Source organism: Electrophorus electricus, chromosome 13 (assembly GCF_041902795.1).
Source record: "Electrophorus electricus isolate QZ-2024a chromosome 13, ASM4190279v1, whole genome shotgun sequence".
In the NCBI taxonomy this organism is placed as follows: Eukaryota; Metazoa; Chordata; class Actinopteri; order Gymnotiformes; family Gymnotidae; genus Electrophorus; species Electrophorus electricus.
This window is the reverse complement of record NC_137509.1, coordinates 11122501-11140039: the sequence shown is the minus strand read 5'-3', so window position 1 is coordinate 11140039 and position 17539 is coordinate 11122501. Positions and strand designations below refer to the sequence as shown.

Below are 17539 nucleotides of genomic sequence, written 5' to 3'. Positions count from 1 at the left end.
GGGAGAGCGGTGCTACTTCAGCTGTGCCGGCCACTGCCAGGAGGGCGCGGCAGCACAGAGAAACCATCCCATACTGGAGAGTGCCGAACACTCAGGCTCAGTTAAACAATGGGTTCGGCGTGCCCGCTCTGGGCGCAGCGTCTGCTTCACACGGCACCGGGCCTGTCACCCCACCCACTCCTCCAGAGCTCGGGGCATCACCGTAGCGCTTAGTGCACTCGGCGGGGGGAGGCGAATCTCCGATTAGATACATCCACTCACGGGAGTCGCTGTTTTCTTCGACTTCTCCGTGCTGCGACGTGTGCAGGTTTGAGGCCGACGACTTCCTACTATTTATACAAGGTGAAAAGGTTGGCACGCAACTGAAGAAATGCTCCAAAGGTTTTGCAGAACCAGTAAGAGAAGGTGTGTCTTTAATAAAAAATTTTTTTTTAAAAACCTCCCAGGGGTGTAACACAAGCTTTCCCTCAGGCAACTCAAAGGAAACATGTACCTCAGATGCCTCAAATAGACTTCCTCCTGAACTCAGTTGGTAGGCAGCACGCTTCTCTTAATAGAGGTGGGGAGTGTCTGTGCACACTACTATATATACCGTACAGTATACACAACTATACAGATGTGAGTGACACTTTAAAACGACCTCAGAGTCTCTGTGCATCTAGCCAGTGAACTAGTGTAACAGCGCTATGTTCACGAGAGGAAAAACAGATGAGAGTGAGTGTAGTGTGTGAGACAACTAAAACTATAGGTCACTTGTGGTCTCCAGAGAACTAAAACACAAGTTGATCACCCTTCACTACTATTACTGTCTTATTTCAGTTTTGTTTCTTATAACACCATATTACAATATAATTCATACATAATAACACAATATACTTAATCATTTAATCATAAAATAACCTTTGATGATATCAAATGACAGAACACATTTCATTTTCTTGTTCCATATATGAGTGAATAACTTCTCTACCTTAAGTGTCCTAACGTTAGTTCACCTCGGTCTTCTTTATTCATCTCAACTTACATTTACATACGTTTACCGACGCTGGAGAGGATCTGGAGCCACTGGTGTAAACCTGTGCACACTGTGTTCCTCTGAACAGGTCAGAGAGGGAGAGACGAGCGCCATTCCAGAGCAGAATCAGTGCAGCCTCTCTCCGATCGTCTACTGTGACGTCAGCCTCCGATAACAGTAGCCCGAGCACGAGCTCCAGTCTTCCTCACTCATTCTGCCACTCACTCACTTACTCTCTAGGGCTCTTTTTCTGGAGTCAATCTCGAAGGGAATCCATATTCTGACCCATATGGAATCCCCTTACTTCACTCGATCAAAAGACCCTGAATATAGCAATTACCCTAATATCGTCGGACACTTTAATTCCACACAAATACTTGGAAGTGAGATCAGAAAGTCAAACCTTTCCCCCAACTTATAAAAACCATTATCATTTTATTTTGTCTTTGCCTCCCTTACACGGTTGGGCGCTGTCCAAAACAGAGGAGAGCTGAGGAGTTACTGGAAGAAAGACTGGGGCCATATGGAGTCGCTTTGGAGATAAACTGATTTCTTCAAAAAAAGGAAACTATTTATAGTAAATTTCTAAATTCTTGTAACATGCATCGTGAACATCTATTACTCCTGGAATTCTGACCATTTACCCTTAAACTTGGCAAAGGGAAAAAAGGGAAAGAAATGAGAACCATTACGGAATCCCTAAAGTTGCGATGCTTAAAAATTAAATCAAATTGAACCAAAAGTATAAAAATGGTGGTTTTGATTTCAGAGAAAACGCCTGTAGTACCGATATCCACACTTGGAGAGTAAGGAGATCCAAAAGAATCTGAAAACCGAACAAGTTCCAATCCAATCTAACAAAATTCCGCGCAACTACATTCCAAACCAGTAATTCAATATGCTGTATCTCAACTTTGCTTGGTAGAGGGGTGGACAACTGTGAACCGTGAGAGAATAAAAAAGTGTAATCTTTGGTCTGATCTTTATCCAATATGAAATATGTAACAGATTTTTGTTTCCGGTGTACGACGCTTACTGTTAGAACTGCCATTTATTGATCTAACTGCTACTTTAGAAAAAATAACATTGATACCTGTAAGTAGTCTATATTGACAAATCACTGTATGTACTTCCCTTGATGGATTGAAGCTCCTGTTGGGAGGGTGAGTAACTGCTGCAGAAAGGAAGACCATATTTCTGTGAAATAAAGCCACACATTAACAAGCATGCCAACAGACACAGATGGATGTGTGCTTCGCTTGAAAAAATGGCTGAGGTCCTGAAAGCTGGTATTATTTCAAGGCAGCATTCCAAATGATTGATAGTAATCAAGTCTGCAGACAGTGTTCCAGTCAAAGTAGAACACTGGGGGACCAGTAAATCGGAGAGTAATTGAACAGCTCGTTGGCTTGAAGGATGGAGATGGATGGTTCAGTGATAACCCCCACTGCCTGCTGACTTTGTGTCGGGACAGTGCTTATTAGCATGACCAAGGAGCCCAACACCCACTACACACACACACAGCCTCAAATAAACATTTAGGCACTGTCTGTCTGTGGAAAAAAACAAAACAAAACATATATCCATGCATATAATCATGCAAATATATACACAACCCATGCCACTGGCATGATGTATGGCACAATATGTGAACAATATGACTGCAGGGGCAAATACACAGAGGAAACCAGGTTTTTGTTACTGTAACCTTTGACCCCTGGAGCCCATCAATAACCTGGGAAGAGTGGACTCTCCATCCATCTTCATTTGAGGAGAGGAGGACGCACGCTTGCTGTCCGTCCTCTCATCCACTACCACTCCATCTTCTCCAGCACTCTCACTGCACTTTCTCCACTCTTCTCCCCTCTGTCTCATCTATCCTGCCTGTCGTGTTTCTCTGGAAACCTTGCACTTCCGGTGTCTCACGAGCTCCTCTGCTCAAACCACTCAGCAATCTATATGATTAGATCTGATATACAAGTAAATAAAATCTTCTTGCTTTTTCAAGACTTTTAATCGGTTTTGAGGGTTGTTTGGAAGAACCACAATCCACCAACCAATGGAGTTCTACAACATGCTATTAATCTGCATTTCAAAATGCATTCTCAAACAAAAAAAACCCCACCATAATGCATGAAGCTGTATGTACGGTCATACAAGGTCAGATAGTCTAAGCTAAAACAGGTGTTTACACCTCAGGGCTGCGGCTTTATCTGCACAATCTCCAGCACCAGAGAGACAGATGGGGAGAGAGAGAGAGAGAGAGAGAGAGAGAGAGATAAAGAGAGAGGGATGGAGAGAGGTGAAGAGAGAGACCCCTGTTAGTGCTCAGACAGTAGTACACAGCCTGTGGGTTCACTGGCAATATTTATGGAAGCCTGCATGTTCAGACGCTACTGGTTTTAAATCGTCACGCTGATAAGGTCTCCTGGCAGATACTATGCAAAACCAGAGACTATCCCCCCATAGTCCGGGCCGCACGTCCAGCTCCAAGGCACCTGCATGCACGCTTGCAACCAGAACCTCCACGGCATTCACATGACTACTAAGCCACGGTTATTTTTAGCGCGCTTCCGTTTGAAACAAAGGACTGAGAGACGGCGGCTATCGGCTCTGGTTGTATCTGTGCGAGGCATCACACCCACGGAGCAGCGTGTGCTTCACCACACACGCCATCCTGCCCATCCTGCCCATGCTGCCCCTTCCCCTGTGTGCCAGAACACTGGGGCAGCAGTCGCTCACCTGGACGATGACCTCTCCCGACCCGAGTGCTTTGTTAATGCGGCAGAAACACACACACACACACACACGTCCAGAGCCAGGAAAAAAGAAAAGAAAAGAAAAAAAAAAAAAAAAACAAAGAAAAAGAGAGGAGCAGATCTATTTCAAACATGACCATCCACATGTGTGGTCACGTACACACACACAGAAGGTGACTGTCTTTAATGGACTGTGTGAGTCACTTTCCGTGGGAGATTTCTCCTCATGAATCACCTTGGGAACCGGCGGAGAGCAGCCAATCTTACGGAGTCATTCCCTGGTCACGAACAGGCTGAACCTCATGTCTCCCCACCCCCGTTTGTACTGGGGCTTTGGCAGCGTCTCTGACCTCACCCGAGAGCATCCATCCCCGTGTTTGTAAACAGCGGCTCTGACTCAGACAGCGGTCACTCGCTGAGAGGCTCGTCAGCTCGGGAACACGTGCGAACTCCTTCTAGGCTGCCAGGACCACCAGTATCAGAAATACTTCGGCTGGAGGTGAAATGAAAGGGGGGTGTGAAAAAGCCTGTGTTCCTATTTCATTGCACTGACATTCTCAATCCGTCGAGATGAAATGCATCTGTTATGATGAATTCGGTGCAGTTTGCGCTGCAGATGTTAATTTCTGAGCTTTTGTTTTGTTTTTATCCGTGGCTTAACAGGAAGCCACAGTATTTCACAATGACCTGTCTTCCTGTGAACCACATGCATGACTAGATTTATATGGAACCACGAAGTCCAGTCAGTTCTCAGAAAAGGCTCTTGGTGAAATTGAAAGTCATAAAAGAACCATCGTATCTGGTTCCACTTACAAATCAATTGTAATTTCCACTTAAATGGCACTGAATCCAAGTTATATGAGATTTTTCCATATCAACATTGCTGGGGAGCTTCAAGTCTGTAAGCAGTCATTTGGAAATATGAAAAACAATGTGAAAATTATACATTTGAATGATTCTCATTCTAATTAATTAGTGGATGCCACTGTATTATTAAAATGTTGTTGTAATTTGTTTGGGGCTTTTCTTGGTTGTGATAAAAGCAAGAGACGTGTGCAATCACAGAATCTCTGCATTTCACCTCGGTCTTGGACCGGCTCCAGAGTCACGAACAGAAATCCGAACAGTCATGGCACCGGTTCCCTTTTCGCAAGCTTCTCGGGGAGCGTAACGGCCGTCTCCCTCTTCCTTCTATTGGTGGAGGGTGATGCAGGGCTGGCCAGACCGGAGACAGGCACCCAGACAACGGCGTCCGAGCGTGGCGTCAGGGCGACGGCGACGTGCACGAGCAAACGTACTCTCTCCCTCGCAGCAAAGCACGTACACTACCCGTTTGTGTCCGCTCAGGTATTTAGCCAGCCTGTGAATATCTCGAGTGCTCCTAATAGCAGAGAGCCAAGCCTAGCTGCTGACAGCACTCTCTCTCACGGTTATGACAGAAGTGATGCAATACCACACAACCCTACCAGGATGGCAGCCGGGGAAGGTCTACAACCGGTATAATAAACCCACATCCCCCCACCCCCATCAAAAACTAACATACTTCCACAGATACTTAAGGCATTTTAAATAGGCGAGTCTCTGCCTCAAGTTTCAACTCCCATGCCACCATATAATTCAATAAAAATGTTTCTTTTCCCCTTGTGGTAAGGTTAAAGGACACTTAAATGTTGGCTGTCCCTGAAACTACCAGGCCCCTCTGCTCCAAGCTGGAGCTCAGTGCTGGGAGGAAGTGGAGCAGGGCAACAGGAGGGCAGCGCTCGTCATCCGCTTGCAGGCTGCCAGCGCTTGCTGCCGGCTCGCTCACTAAAAGGATGTTGCGCTCAAGTGCACCCCAAAAAAAAAAAAAGAAAAGGATTGTCGTGCCCGGCGTGCTCAAAACACACGCAGCGCTTCACCACCATGGTGGGTCATGGTAGCGCTTCTGCACAAGAGGATGAGTGTGAGAAAGAGGGGTGTGCTTGTGTTGTTACAGTTCAGTGATGATCACCCACCCCCTGCCCCCCAACACACACACACACACGGCAGGGGGCATGCTATCCAGCATGATAAATCAGACAGCTGACTTGAATATGGGCAGAGAGGAGGATGGGAAAACAGCAAACCCAGAGCGGAAGCGGGTGGGGGAGTAGCCCCGAGGCTGTGGAAGAGCCCCAAGTCTCTCTCCCTGCACAGCCCTCCAGCTCATCAGCCTCCCACCTTAATCCAGACCTGACCGAGCATCGCAAGCAGCACCCCAGAGCAGGGGCACTGAGCAGAAACTCAGAGCTACGAGCTCGCTCACGTTCCCTCTCTGCCGTGTACAGACGTGTTGCTCATTATAGGAATACGTTCCAAAAGTTCAGTTTTACAGTTTTGCCTACATCTGTGGGAACACTGAGGCAAAAATAAATAAATAAATAAATAAAAACCTAACTGGACTGTACAGCATTTCAAAGGCCCAAAGCAGGTTCACGTTAAGATGGTGGCCCAACCATGATGCTTCCCCACACATTTCTGAATAACCACACATTCACTAGGAAGGTGAATTAATTAAGAATTGGGACAGTCATGGAATGGTTATTTCTGTTGGGTCTTTAGGCAAGTAATTGTACATTTGGTTTCTCAGTGAAGGTTCCTGGCACACAAAGTTCACCAGCACAACTTAAATTAATTGTGTTAAATATACATGAAAGAGGTGTTAAAATCACTGAATCTTGGACCCTGTTTACACCTGGTCATTTCATGTGACTTGTATCTAGACTCTATACTGATAAGATTTTAAGCACATGCATACTTTTAAAATCTGATTGCTATATAGCGTGAAGAATGCAAATCTCCTTTTCCTGCTCCACACAAACAGTAGCTGCTTTAAAATCAGTTTTGTACTGCATTTATAATGTTCTTAACGTTCGAGGCCGCTACCAGCTCTGGTGCATCCTCTTCAGGGTGGATCCTGAATGGTTACACTAGGTAATGTGAAATACAACGGAAACCTCAACCTCAAATGAGGTTGGGAAAGAGAGACGCACTTATAAAACATCTGACTAAAATCCATCTCAGACAACTTGCTAAAGTGGTTAGAGTGATCGGATTTTAGATACATACAGTGTGCAATTACACCTGATTTTTTAATGTGAATAATCTTTATAATCTCTACATAACTCGTAAATGAATGCAAACAGGGTTCCCATTTATTCCTCCTGTTCACATCTCTCATTCCAGGGTCTCACACCTATTGTGGCAGACCGTTGGAGAATGTAAACATCACAACCTCTACACCACACCTGCTGGCCCACCCACTTGGCTGTGACCCCTTAGGCCAACACCACACAAAATAGGTTAAACAAAAATGGTAGCTATTTCAAGGCCAATGAAGACCTTTATGCCACTTGATCTAAATGTGACATTTAGAGTGACACACATCATTTGGAGTTTACCTTTTAATCCCAGAGGGCAGCAGTACTATATTCCTGCTCCTCATTTGGCAACCGCAGAATACAGAATAAGAGTCTTTACTCATAGCAGACGTGTGGTTTGTTTATTTGGCATTTGTTTTAGGCTTTATTAGTATTGTAAGGTCATTCATTAGTGGTTTAACATTACAGTCTGCACAGTGCACCTGTATCCAGTAAAAAGAAAAAAACACAAAAGGAATAGTTTTTATATACATGCAAAACTGACTACAAGAGCAGCATACTCACATATATTGCCGCGCATTCCCCATGTCTCCCACGCACACAGTCCTACAGCTCGGTCACAAACCTAAGTCCAGCTTCAGTGCAGAAGTCACTACAGTCACAAACCTGGAAGTCTGGTAGTCAAGGCACAGGCACTCGCATGACTGGAGAACAGCATCCAGTACAACAGCAACACTCTCACACACTCCAGTTCAAACACCACAAGAGTCGCCTCACAGGTGAGGCGAGCGCGAAGGAATCCCCTTTAGGTTCTGATTACACACGTTTGTAAAAGGGCAGGTTCATGTTTACATGCGCATGTGCACACATGTAAAAACAGAACATCCTCCATTTTTTACAATACAAACTGCGACGAAATTTTCTAATTCATTCCCTCTGAGGAAAAAAAAACAAACAAACAAAAAACAAACAAACAAACAAAAAAATGTTTGAAGTAAATATTGCACCCACATTTATTAAAAATAAGAAATGTGTGTCTTTATTTAAGAACTGAAGATGTTCACCCACGCGTGCGTGTGCACACGCAGGCATGCCGATTGGAAGACCGACAGCGAACCAATCAGCTCTCCCCTCAACAACAGGAGCTCTATATGTATCTGTCAGGTCGGCAGTTGATGGCGTTCCTGTGGACGGGTTAGAGATAAAGGCAATAACTGGCCTCGTGCTTTCGCTTTTGTTTCTACTAACGGTCATTGGAAGTCAGTGATTCTAACTGTAGAAGAGAGATTACCAGGTGTTCCAGTTCAGCCGAGACCCATAACTGTGCAAAGCAATATAGAGGAAGCTCTGTTACAAGCCATCGGCCTCTGTGTGTTTATAAAAGACGTGAAGAGTATGAAGAGTCTCACAGGAACAAAGAGCTAAAACAAAAAGCTTAAACAAGAAACAAACAAACAAACAAACCAACCAACCATTGGCACCCAAACAGTATAACTCTCAGACACACCGCAGAGAAAGGTTCCCAGTCACACCTTAGAGTTTAACATGCAGGCACACCCTATAGTGAGGAGCATGCTTGTTTTAAAAGATTCGTGGCACCCATATATACGTTAGTGCAAGTGTGTTCTTTTAGGGTTTTTTACCCCCCTCTCATTTTTACTTTTACTGATAGGTAGACAGGATACGCCTCCATTCCCCAGCCAAATCATGGGTGTGTCAGGAGGGTGATCTGCATGCTCTGGCAGAGGAGATGGCCAGTCGAGACTTTCGGATGGACAAGGTGTTCTGAAATATGGCAACCAGACAGCCTCAGGACTGGTGGGCGGCGATGAGGTTCCGCAGCTGCCTGACAACGGTGTCGATGAGCTTCTGCTTGTCGCGCTCGTTCTTGCGGAACTGAGAGAACACGCTGTTTTTGCGACTGGTGTCCTTCATCCTAAAGAGATCACAACAGGAGATTACAAAAAGAAAGAGGAACCAGAACCATGAAGAACCGCTGGGTCGCCAGACAGCCAGCAGCTCTGTGCACGTGCCACAGTCGACATCTCTCATGCATTTCATGCAAACTATACAGCCTGCCGCCCTCCCTCCCCCACAAAAAAATCTGAGGAAAATCTAAGCGGACGGAAACAAAGTTCCAGCCGGTGAACTGGAACCGGAGTTCCTGCAAGCATCTGCTGCCCTTCTGGACCCGGGTCCCAGGAGTTCTCTGCCCCCGAGTCTTGCCGCAACTGGTTAATCGGTTCATTTCCAGAATATTTAAAGTGTGATCCAAGTGGCACTCTCATGCAGTCTTTGGTTCACCAGCCCAGTCCACTGTGGTTCATAACTACTGACAGAATCCGCCCTGCAAGCAGTCCTGTGGAGACTGGACAGTCCTTTGCTTATATTCTGCTTGCTGTGGGTTATTGCAAAATACAGCCAACACGGACACATCCCTCATCATCAGGTGATGGTTGATTGTCACCTCTTATCATGGCAGTGATGGACACCATCACCTAGAATGAAATGTTTGCTTTTGGAAATGCGCAGTTTACGTGCAGCTGTGCGTTTCTGAACAGGGATGACGAGGAAACAAGATCAGTATCTGAAGTTGCTGAAAACAATGTAAAAGTGTGTTCAGCATCTGGTCTGTCCTTCAGAAATCAAGACAAAAATCAAGTTTTGATCCACTGAGTCAAAGATTATTAAAATTCTTCACATATAAGCACAAGGCCCAAATTCTCAGTTGGCTATAATCCATGATTGATATCATTATTATTATTATGATATGTTTACATAAGACCTTTCTCGAACTCAAGGATGCTTTACAGACAGATACAAATCACTCAGAACAGCTTTTATAATCTCTCTCTCACACACACACACACACACAAATGAGAAGCGGCAGCCAATTTGCACAGAGCGTACTTTCAAATCGGAAACCGCAGCCCTCTCGGGAACTGCACTGGGTGCAGAGGAAGGGGAGGAGGTCAAGACCAGGACAGAGCTCCAACCATCACTTGGATGAACACACACGCACTGAGGTCACATGCATACAGGACAATTTAGAGTATCCAGTCAACCTAACCTCCATGTTTTTGGACTGTGGGAGGGAACGCACACAGACCATGGAGAACATGGAAACTCCCCCCAGATAGGGACTCTAAGCAAAGAGCCTAGCGCTGAGAGGCAGACGTGCTGACCACCAAGCCACTGTGCTGCTCGTGCCATGTTTTTTGGCACTCTTTTTTTCAGCATACCAATATTCAACACTTTCAGAAACAAGGCCAGTAGTGAATGTATATGCTTCTGACTTAAATGCCACCTTATTAATAAATCTCAGGAGTCTTCATTTTCCAGAATTCTTTCATTGCTTTTAATTTCATTTTGCTGTATAATTACGATAATTAATAGTGCCGCTTAAATATACAGCAGTAGCAACTACGTCGTTTCACCTGTTCCTTCTCATGCAGACCGAGACAAGTGTGTAATTATGCTTGGTACACCCTAGAGAAGACCAACAGCCATGCTGTTCACCAGCTCGCAGTAGCACAAAAATAAAAAGAACGGCTTCCTTCTCTCACACACACACACACACACACACACACAGCAGCATGCCGTCTCGGCCTGGTTAGCAATTTGAGGGTCTTGGAGCTAAGAGGGGAAGGCTAGGGCAAGGGCAGATCAGAATCATGCTGGGTGTGTGTGTGTGTGTGTGTGTGTGTGTGTGTGTGTGTAAAACAGGGAACAGTCTTCATCTTCCCAGAAAAGGTGAAGTGACGTAGATATGGAAGAAGCTCACAGCAAAACAGATGTGTTGTTCTGTACACAACCAACCCACCACAAGGGATACAAGAGAAGGCAACATCAGCCATGCACACTAACACACATTTCTAAATGCATTAGTGCATGCCACACACACACACACACACACACACACACACACACACACACACACACACACACACACACACACACACACACACACGAGTGTACTCACGCTCGAGAAATCCTGCTCAAACAGACGCAAGTGATGAGAAAGGAGGAAAGAAGGGGTAAGATGGGGTCATGGGATCAACCACCCCAGCACTGGCATGCACAAAAGTCCCACAGAAACAGAGGAAAGGGAGTGCGGGTGGGAGGCTCTGCCCCCAGCCGGGACGGTACGACAGCAGGACTCACTTCTCCAGCAGGGCAAGAGCAGTGTGCGGGTTGACCCTCAGGTACTTGCAGGAAGGACGTCCGTAGTCTGCAAGGTACGTAGACCAGTCCCACTGAATAAAGAGATCCAACAGCTAAAAGAAAAAAAAAAAAAAAAAAGGGGGGGGGGGGGGGGGAGAGAGAGTGATTGAGATCATTAAAGTTCATCAAAGCAATCCAAGATCAGTCTGATGCCATCAACCCCCCCTTGCAGCTAACTTCACTGTTCCCAGTGTTATGTAAGTGAGCGGGGGGCCTCGAAAATGAGATTAGCGGGGAGGCACAAGGGAGAGAAACATGACAAAGCAGGGGATTAGAGGAGAGTGGAGTGAGGAGAACGAGAACGGCCTGGGTGTCGGGAGGTTTTGGACTGCCTTTGACCCGGGCATTACCCAGCAATGACGCACGGCTGACCAGACTGCTACTAACCCGCTGTGGCCCTTTCAGAACCTGCCACCTTCAGTGTACCACCCATGATGACCGTGTAGCGCATTTCTCTCTCTCTCTTTCCCACAAGACACACGTTTGCAAAAGCACTGCATCGGATGTATATACTCAACTTAGTCGGCTACAGATGCAAAAGGGAATATTTTGTAGCCCAAAATCCCTGTGTGTGTGTGTGTGTGTGTGTGTGTGTGTGTGTGTGTGTGTGTGTGTGTGTGTATATATGAGAGAGATACAGGAGATGAGATGATCAGAGACCTCCCTGATCAGGAGCGCATTGTGCGAAGGATCCACCTTAAAAGACTGCGAGCAGTTCCCCAACTTTCACGACAACCCCGCCTCACACACACGGCGGTGAAAACACAAACACGTGTGCGCGCAGTAAATAAGGTACCAGAGCATGATAAGAGAAGACCTGCATGCATATCTCCCTTTCAGATGCATCTGTGCTGCCTGGTGCTGCACTACCTGCTCCCCACTGCAGCCCCACTGCCAGAAAACAGACTAGAAGAGAAGAGAGGAAGGGGGGGGGGGTGTCACACACCCCCGTCCTGCTGCTGTCAACCGTATTCCACGTGTTTGCAAACACAAGCGGTCGCATTCCACACGGCGCTGGCTGCTCTGTCCCGCGTGCTCCTGACCTGCGTTTCACCTCTCCCTCCGCTCTGCCTCTGCGCTCCGCCTTCACCTCTCTGTGAACTTCCATTTGGCTTCTCGCGCTCACCTCGCCGTGACCCCCTGTGCTGGTGTTATCAGCCCCACACTCCTCTCTGGCTGTACAAACAGTGGGCTCGGGAGTGGGGGGGGGTGGGGGGGTCCGGCGAGAGGCGGGTGGGGTGGGGGCAACGGATTATCACTTCCCCTCATTCTTCCAAAAGAAAGAATGATGGGGAGAAAGAGAGGGGGGAAGGGGAAATATCCAAAACAAAACATGACGCTGCACACTGAAGCGTTGACCTCGTTTCCCTCGTGCCCTCATCCTCACCCCGAGTCGCGCGCTCTCCTCCGCCTCGCGCCAGAGAGTTTGGATAAGGGCTCCTAATGCTTATTCCGACTGCTGTATTTATTTGTTTGGAAAGCTGGGGGAATAACTCTCATGGTTAATAGTTCTTTGGGAGGCGGTGGTGGAGTTGAACGTCTGTTTTTATCCTCCCATCCCTGCTGCCTTTTTTTGTGGCGCTTTGAATGCAGCGGATTTGATTTGCAGCTCAGCCAGCGTTATAAATCAGGGAACACTTTCTGGGAATAACAACAAGAAAAAAAAAGGTTACGTAATGGTTACGTATGCTCCATTAACACAGTACCCACCTGAATGGCCAGTGAGCGCAGCTAATGGCACATGTTTTCAGCGTGACTTGAGGTCACCGAGGGCAGGTGCCCACACTGGCTCCCCTCATCCTCTCGTTTCCTCCTCTCGTAGCTTTCATGCAAGTCTCTCTGTTCTGTTCCTCCCTCTCCAAGCCAAACCCCCTGAGCAAGTCTGATACTTTTGTTGCATCCCTTTTTCATCCTCTGACCACCTGTGTCGGGGGTCTGTCTGTCTGTCTCGGTCCTCCCTCTCTCTGGCTCACCTCTGCCGGCAGGCCCCGTGTCATGGTCTGGTGGGTTCTCCAGCCTTCACGGGCCAAGCTCAGCTGAACAATGGCAACAATGACAACCAGCAGAGGAGAGAGACGGACGGGCCAACAATAACCACCTTCTGCCCACCATCACCTGAAACAATCAGAAGCACAAAGACAGCGAGCTCCACTGTCCTCATAAAACGTCGGGTGAATCATGACACTCAAGACGAAAGTGCAGAGCCATAAATGTGAACGATGAACAAATCCAATCCAGACACTTGGAACAAAATATTTATTGTGCCCAGTTACTGAACATGAGGTACCAATAGTTCTAGTTAAAAAGATCCAGAACTGCTTCAAGATTTGGGGATAAATAATAATAATATAATACCAGGGAGAGAAAGAATGGCACAAAGAGAGAGTGAGAGAGCACGTATGCGATCAAGAGCACAAAATACAACAGCATGAGCACTAAAAGCTGTGAAATTCAGTCATATATCCACTGGTGATTACTACCGATACAAACTCCAGTTTTGATGTTCCATCTGACCTGCACCAAAAAGGCCCTTGGATTTATTTTGTTGTCTGAAGTCCATTTAACAATGTTTTCAAAGACCATAAATAATGTGCATTAGAATTTTGCTTTGTCATCTTACAGAATGCCTGACATCAGCTCTCGCTTTCGTGTCATGCTGTCAATCAACACGGTCTCAAGCCTAAAACATTTTTCCTGGCGCCTTGTTAACATCAGCACATTAAAGTGCACATACCAGTGCAGCTTAGGCCTGGATTTGTTACAGCTGCTGTGATATCTGGGTAAGGCCGAAGGGACAATGCCTAATCTTATCTGAACACTGACCTGGGCCAAGGGCCGCCAAGAGCCACCAAGAGGCCTAGGGCACAAGCTGGAACCAAGAACGGGAAAAAAAAAGAAACTGTGCTAAGTGAAAGCACTTAGCAGCTCTGTGTGTGTGTGTGTGTGTGTGTGTGTGTGTGTGTGTGTGTGTGTGTGTGTGAGAGAGAGAGAAAAGGGGACAGAAGCATCACTCAGCATGAAGGTCTGGGTAGGATGGAAATGATAAGCATTATCGGTGCTTGGAGCAGAGGAAGTGCAGCCATATTTCAGTTAAAACTTTGGCACTCTGCCAAAGGTCAAAAGGTTATCCTGTGAGGTTATCTAGGGTCAGACCAACTTCAAGCTCTTGTCTTATAGGAGTAGGTTCAGAACCGCCACCACAAACTTGGCAAGGTGGAGGGTCCACCCAGTCCTAGTGAGAGGACTTAGGTGGGATAGTGCTGTCAGTCAACACGCTTTATCCGTAGCCAGACGTGCACTTTTCCCCGTGCTGTCAATCGCACATTCTTAACGAGATATAGACTCAAAGGGGTCAAGAGAGGGAGTCAGGACCTGTCACTCAAAAACAAGATAAGGGTAAGTATAAAGAAGAAGGGGGGAGAACCGACCACAAAGGACAGAGGACAGATGTGTCACCGGATATTATTGGAGATTGACATGGAGAAGAAAGGGAATAAATATGAAGAAAAGAACGAACAAAATTAAAGAAACTTTGTGGAATCATCTTGGGGCTAACCTGTCACTTCTCAAACCAACAAACCCCACCCCCCCACACACACACACAGACAGAGAGAGAGAAAATAACAATAATAAAGAAAGAATGAGAGAAAAAGAAGAAAATTCACAAAAATGAACAAGGCTGGACTATAGACAATGTCTAATACATCTAAGCATTCTGGGAAATTTAGCACAGCAGAAGGTCTGACCTAAGTTATCTAAAAGGCTGATTCAATACTCAATATTACTTACCCTAATCTCATACAAAAAGCCCGCCACAAAGGGCCCGTAAGGCCAGTAGTCCTGTAATGACCTTTTAATGCATGCCAACACTGGCGAGGTTTTACTTTTAATTCATTTACACGTTACTGCAGCCTCTGATAATGTTGACCATTGGCATTTTATAATAACGGTAACAGTGGACTTGAATTTCTGGGATAGCACTAAAGTGTTTTTTTTTCCTATTCATCACACAGCATTTAGCAGTGGGGTGTCTCAGGGATTTACCTTTATTTTCTTTTTATATGCTCCCTTTAGGCGAGCATATCCTTTTATTCAGTTTTAATGTTACTTTTAATTTTTAAGGTGATAACAGACATCTTGCTATAATTTGTAATGCCACTGGTAGATTGGTCAATCTTAGCAATTGACTGAGAGCTATTAAAATCTGGATGTCTTCAAATTTTCTCAAATTGAGCAAAGACAAAACAGATCCTAAATGCGGATTTGGAGAACATGTTCAAAAAAGTGCAAGTAGCTCTTCGTTGTGTTGGGATAAAGGCTAAGCCCTTTGTGAGAAATCTGGATGAGACACCTATTTCAGTTTTACTACACACATCAAGAGGCTTCTTCAATCCTGTTTTTAAAACCAATAAACATCAAAGATAGAAATTGCATGCTCTTTACAGACACTGAAAAAATTTCTGCCTTTCTTTCTACCCATTTAGACTACTGTAATGCCTCGTTCACTTGACTGAGTCAGAGAGAGGTGACTTATCTCCAGATCATTCAAAACAACAGCCTGTCTACTGACTACGACAAAACACAGGGAGTACATTACACCAGCGCTGGCTTCTCTCCCCTGGTTACCTCAAAGTATTTTAGCAAACTAAATTTTTGTTTAGTAAATTTTTGTGCTGACGTACCAAGCTTTTCATAAAAAGTTAAATGAATAGCAACAGGGGAGCAGGCCTTTGGAGCTCAAGCCCTACTGATAGCAAACACTCGAGCCTCGATTCATGTTTACATTTAACGGCTCATTTTTATTGTCTTGTATTATTAACTCAAACTATGTGTACTGTATGTCTGTGTGTGCTGAATCACTGAATAGAATAAATATAGAATTTTATTGTATTTTATTGTTTTGAATTGTATAACACTTGTAAGCACTTTGTAACTTGTTCTAGAATAGTGCTCTATAAAGATTTGCTTACTTACCCTTGACAGATAAACCTGAAGCATATGTGCTTTTGAAACCAAGCAAAGAAATCTTAAAGTACAAGCATGAGTCACTTGTACTTTAAAAGATTCTCCACAGAGTCAGAGTCATTCACTGCAAAGGAGCCAACCAGGCCAAGCTCCAACAGCACAGCCTTACTGTTGTAAGCTGGCCCTGACTGGTGCACAGTGCCTCGGTGCTGAACCCACGCTTGGGTCACTGTCGTGTTATCAAACCTCCACGCTCGGTTAGCAAGACACATCAGGGGCAAGTGAAAACAGCCGCGTTCCTGGGGCCAATCAGTCTGAGGAGCTGCAGCCCCACCCTGGGGAAGAAGCGGCCCCAAACTCACCTTCCTGTGCTCTGCAGACCAGCGAGAATTATCAGCAGGGCAGTGGCATGGTGTAACGGTCACGCAGACCACGGCGGTACCATTACAGATTCTCATGTAACAGGTTCGAGCCGCATTGGAAAAGCTTGAAGCTCACAGGATATGAAAAACAAACGCTGTGGACTTTGGCCTCAGATAGCAACCATATGAGCCTGACAGATAAACAAAACCTCCATGAAGACTGAAATAAAATTGGGGGGGGGAAATTCACCTTGTTCATCCAAACATCTGCTCTAAAAATGTAAGGACGAAAGGGAAAGGAACCAAAGGTAATTTGGGAGCATGTGAAGAATGAAGGCTGGCTAAAAATAGGGGAGGTTTTTGGCAGGGGAAGGCGATGGATGCTGGAATATGCATGTGAACACAGCTGTGTGGGCAGGCAGGTGTTGTTCAAGGTAGAATGGCTTCAGGTTTGAAGGGGGAAATGGCTGCTCTTCTGCATGTCGTTGCTGGGTTTGTTTTGACACTTGTTTAGTAGAGCCACAGAGTATAATTCATGGATGTTTGACAGAGGGAGTATGAATCAGCCTGGGGAAGACATGGCCTCCTCTTTACCTTCCTGTCTGTTCAGAAGAGGCAGTTATCGCCAGAGAAACAGCCTGCCAGAGTGGAGTAGCGGTCAAGTGCTAAAGTGGCCACGACATAAGCAGTGACGGGAATGGACAGGAGAGAGCGGACACTCAACGTGGGTCATCAGGGATCGGGGGGGGGCTTTGGACACTAGACATTTCAGCTGTGAAGAAGCAACATTTGCCACAGCAGTGAGTGATCACCACCGAACAGTGACGTGGTAGGTGGATCAGCACCTGAACGCACCTTCTGTCTGAGGCGAGAGCAGGAGAAGGACCGTGCTGTCGCTCCCTTGTTTGCTTAGGTGTGTTTTGCTGCAGGAACTGCTGGTAATTAATAAGCACTTGACACGGGGGGGGGAATATGAATTAACTCTGGGAAGACGTGGCCTCCCTCTCACCTTCCTGTCCATTCAGACGAGGCAGAGTTATCGCCAGGGGCAACAGTGTGCTGGAACGGTCAGAGCTGTGCGCTGGTCACGAGCTC

At 46.0% G+C, this 17539-nt stretch overlaps 1 protein-coding gene across 12 annotated transcripts in view; it reads right to left on the bottom strand.

The window, feature by feature from the left end:
- Positions 1-7279: 7279 nt before the first annotated feature.
- The window catches only part of exoc6b (exocyst complex component 6B), a 60946-nt gene continuing 50686 nt past the window's right edge, over positions 7280-17539 (bottom strand). For 8 of the 12 annotated variants that reach the window (XM_035536675.2, XM_081695101.1, XM_035536677.2 and 5 more), the window contains 3 exons: positions 11058-11170; positions 10876-10887; positions 7280-8829 (listed from right to left, as the gene is read on the bottom strand). In XM_035536675.2, coding sequence (XP_035392568.1) covers positions 8703-8829; positions 10876-10887; positions 11058-11170 — 252 coding nt within the window. In that variant the 3' untranslated portion in view covers positions 7280-8702. The remainder of the gene's footprint in view (positions 8830-10875; positions 10888-11057; positions 11171-17539) is intronic. The other 4 variants (XM_035536676.2, XM_081695102.1, XM_035536678.2 and 1 more) reach the window with 1 other exon arrangement.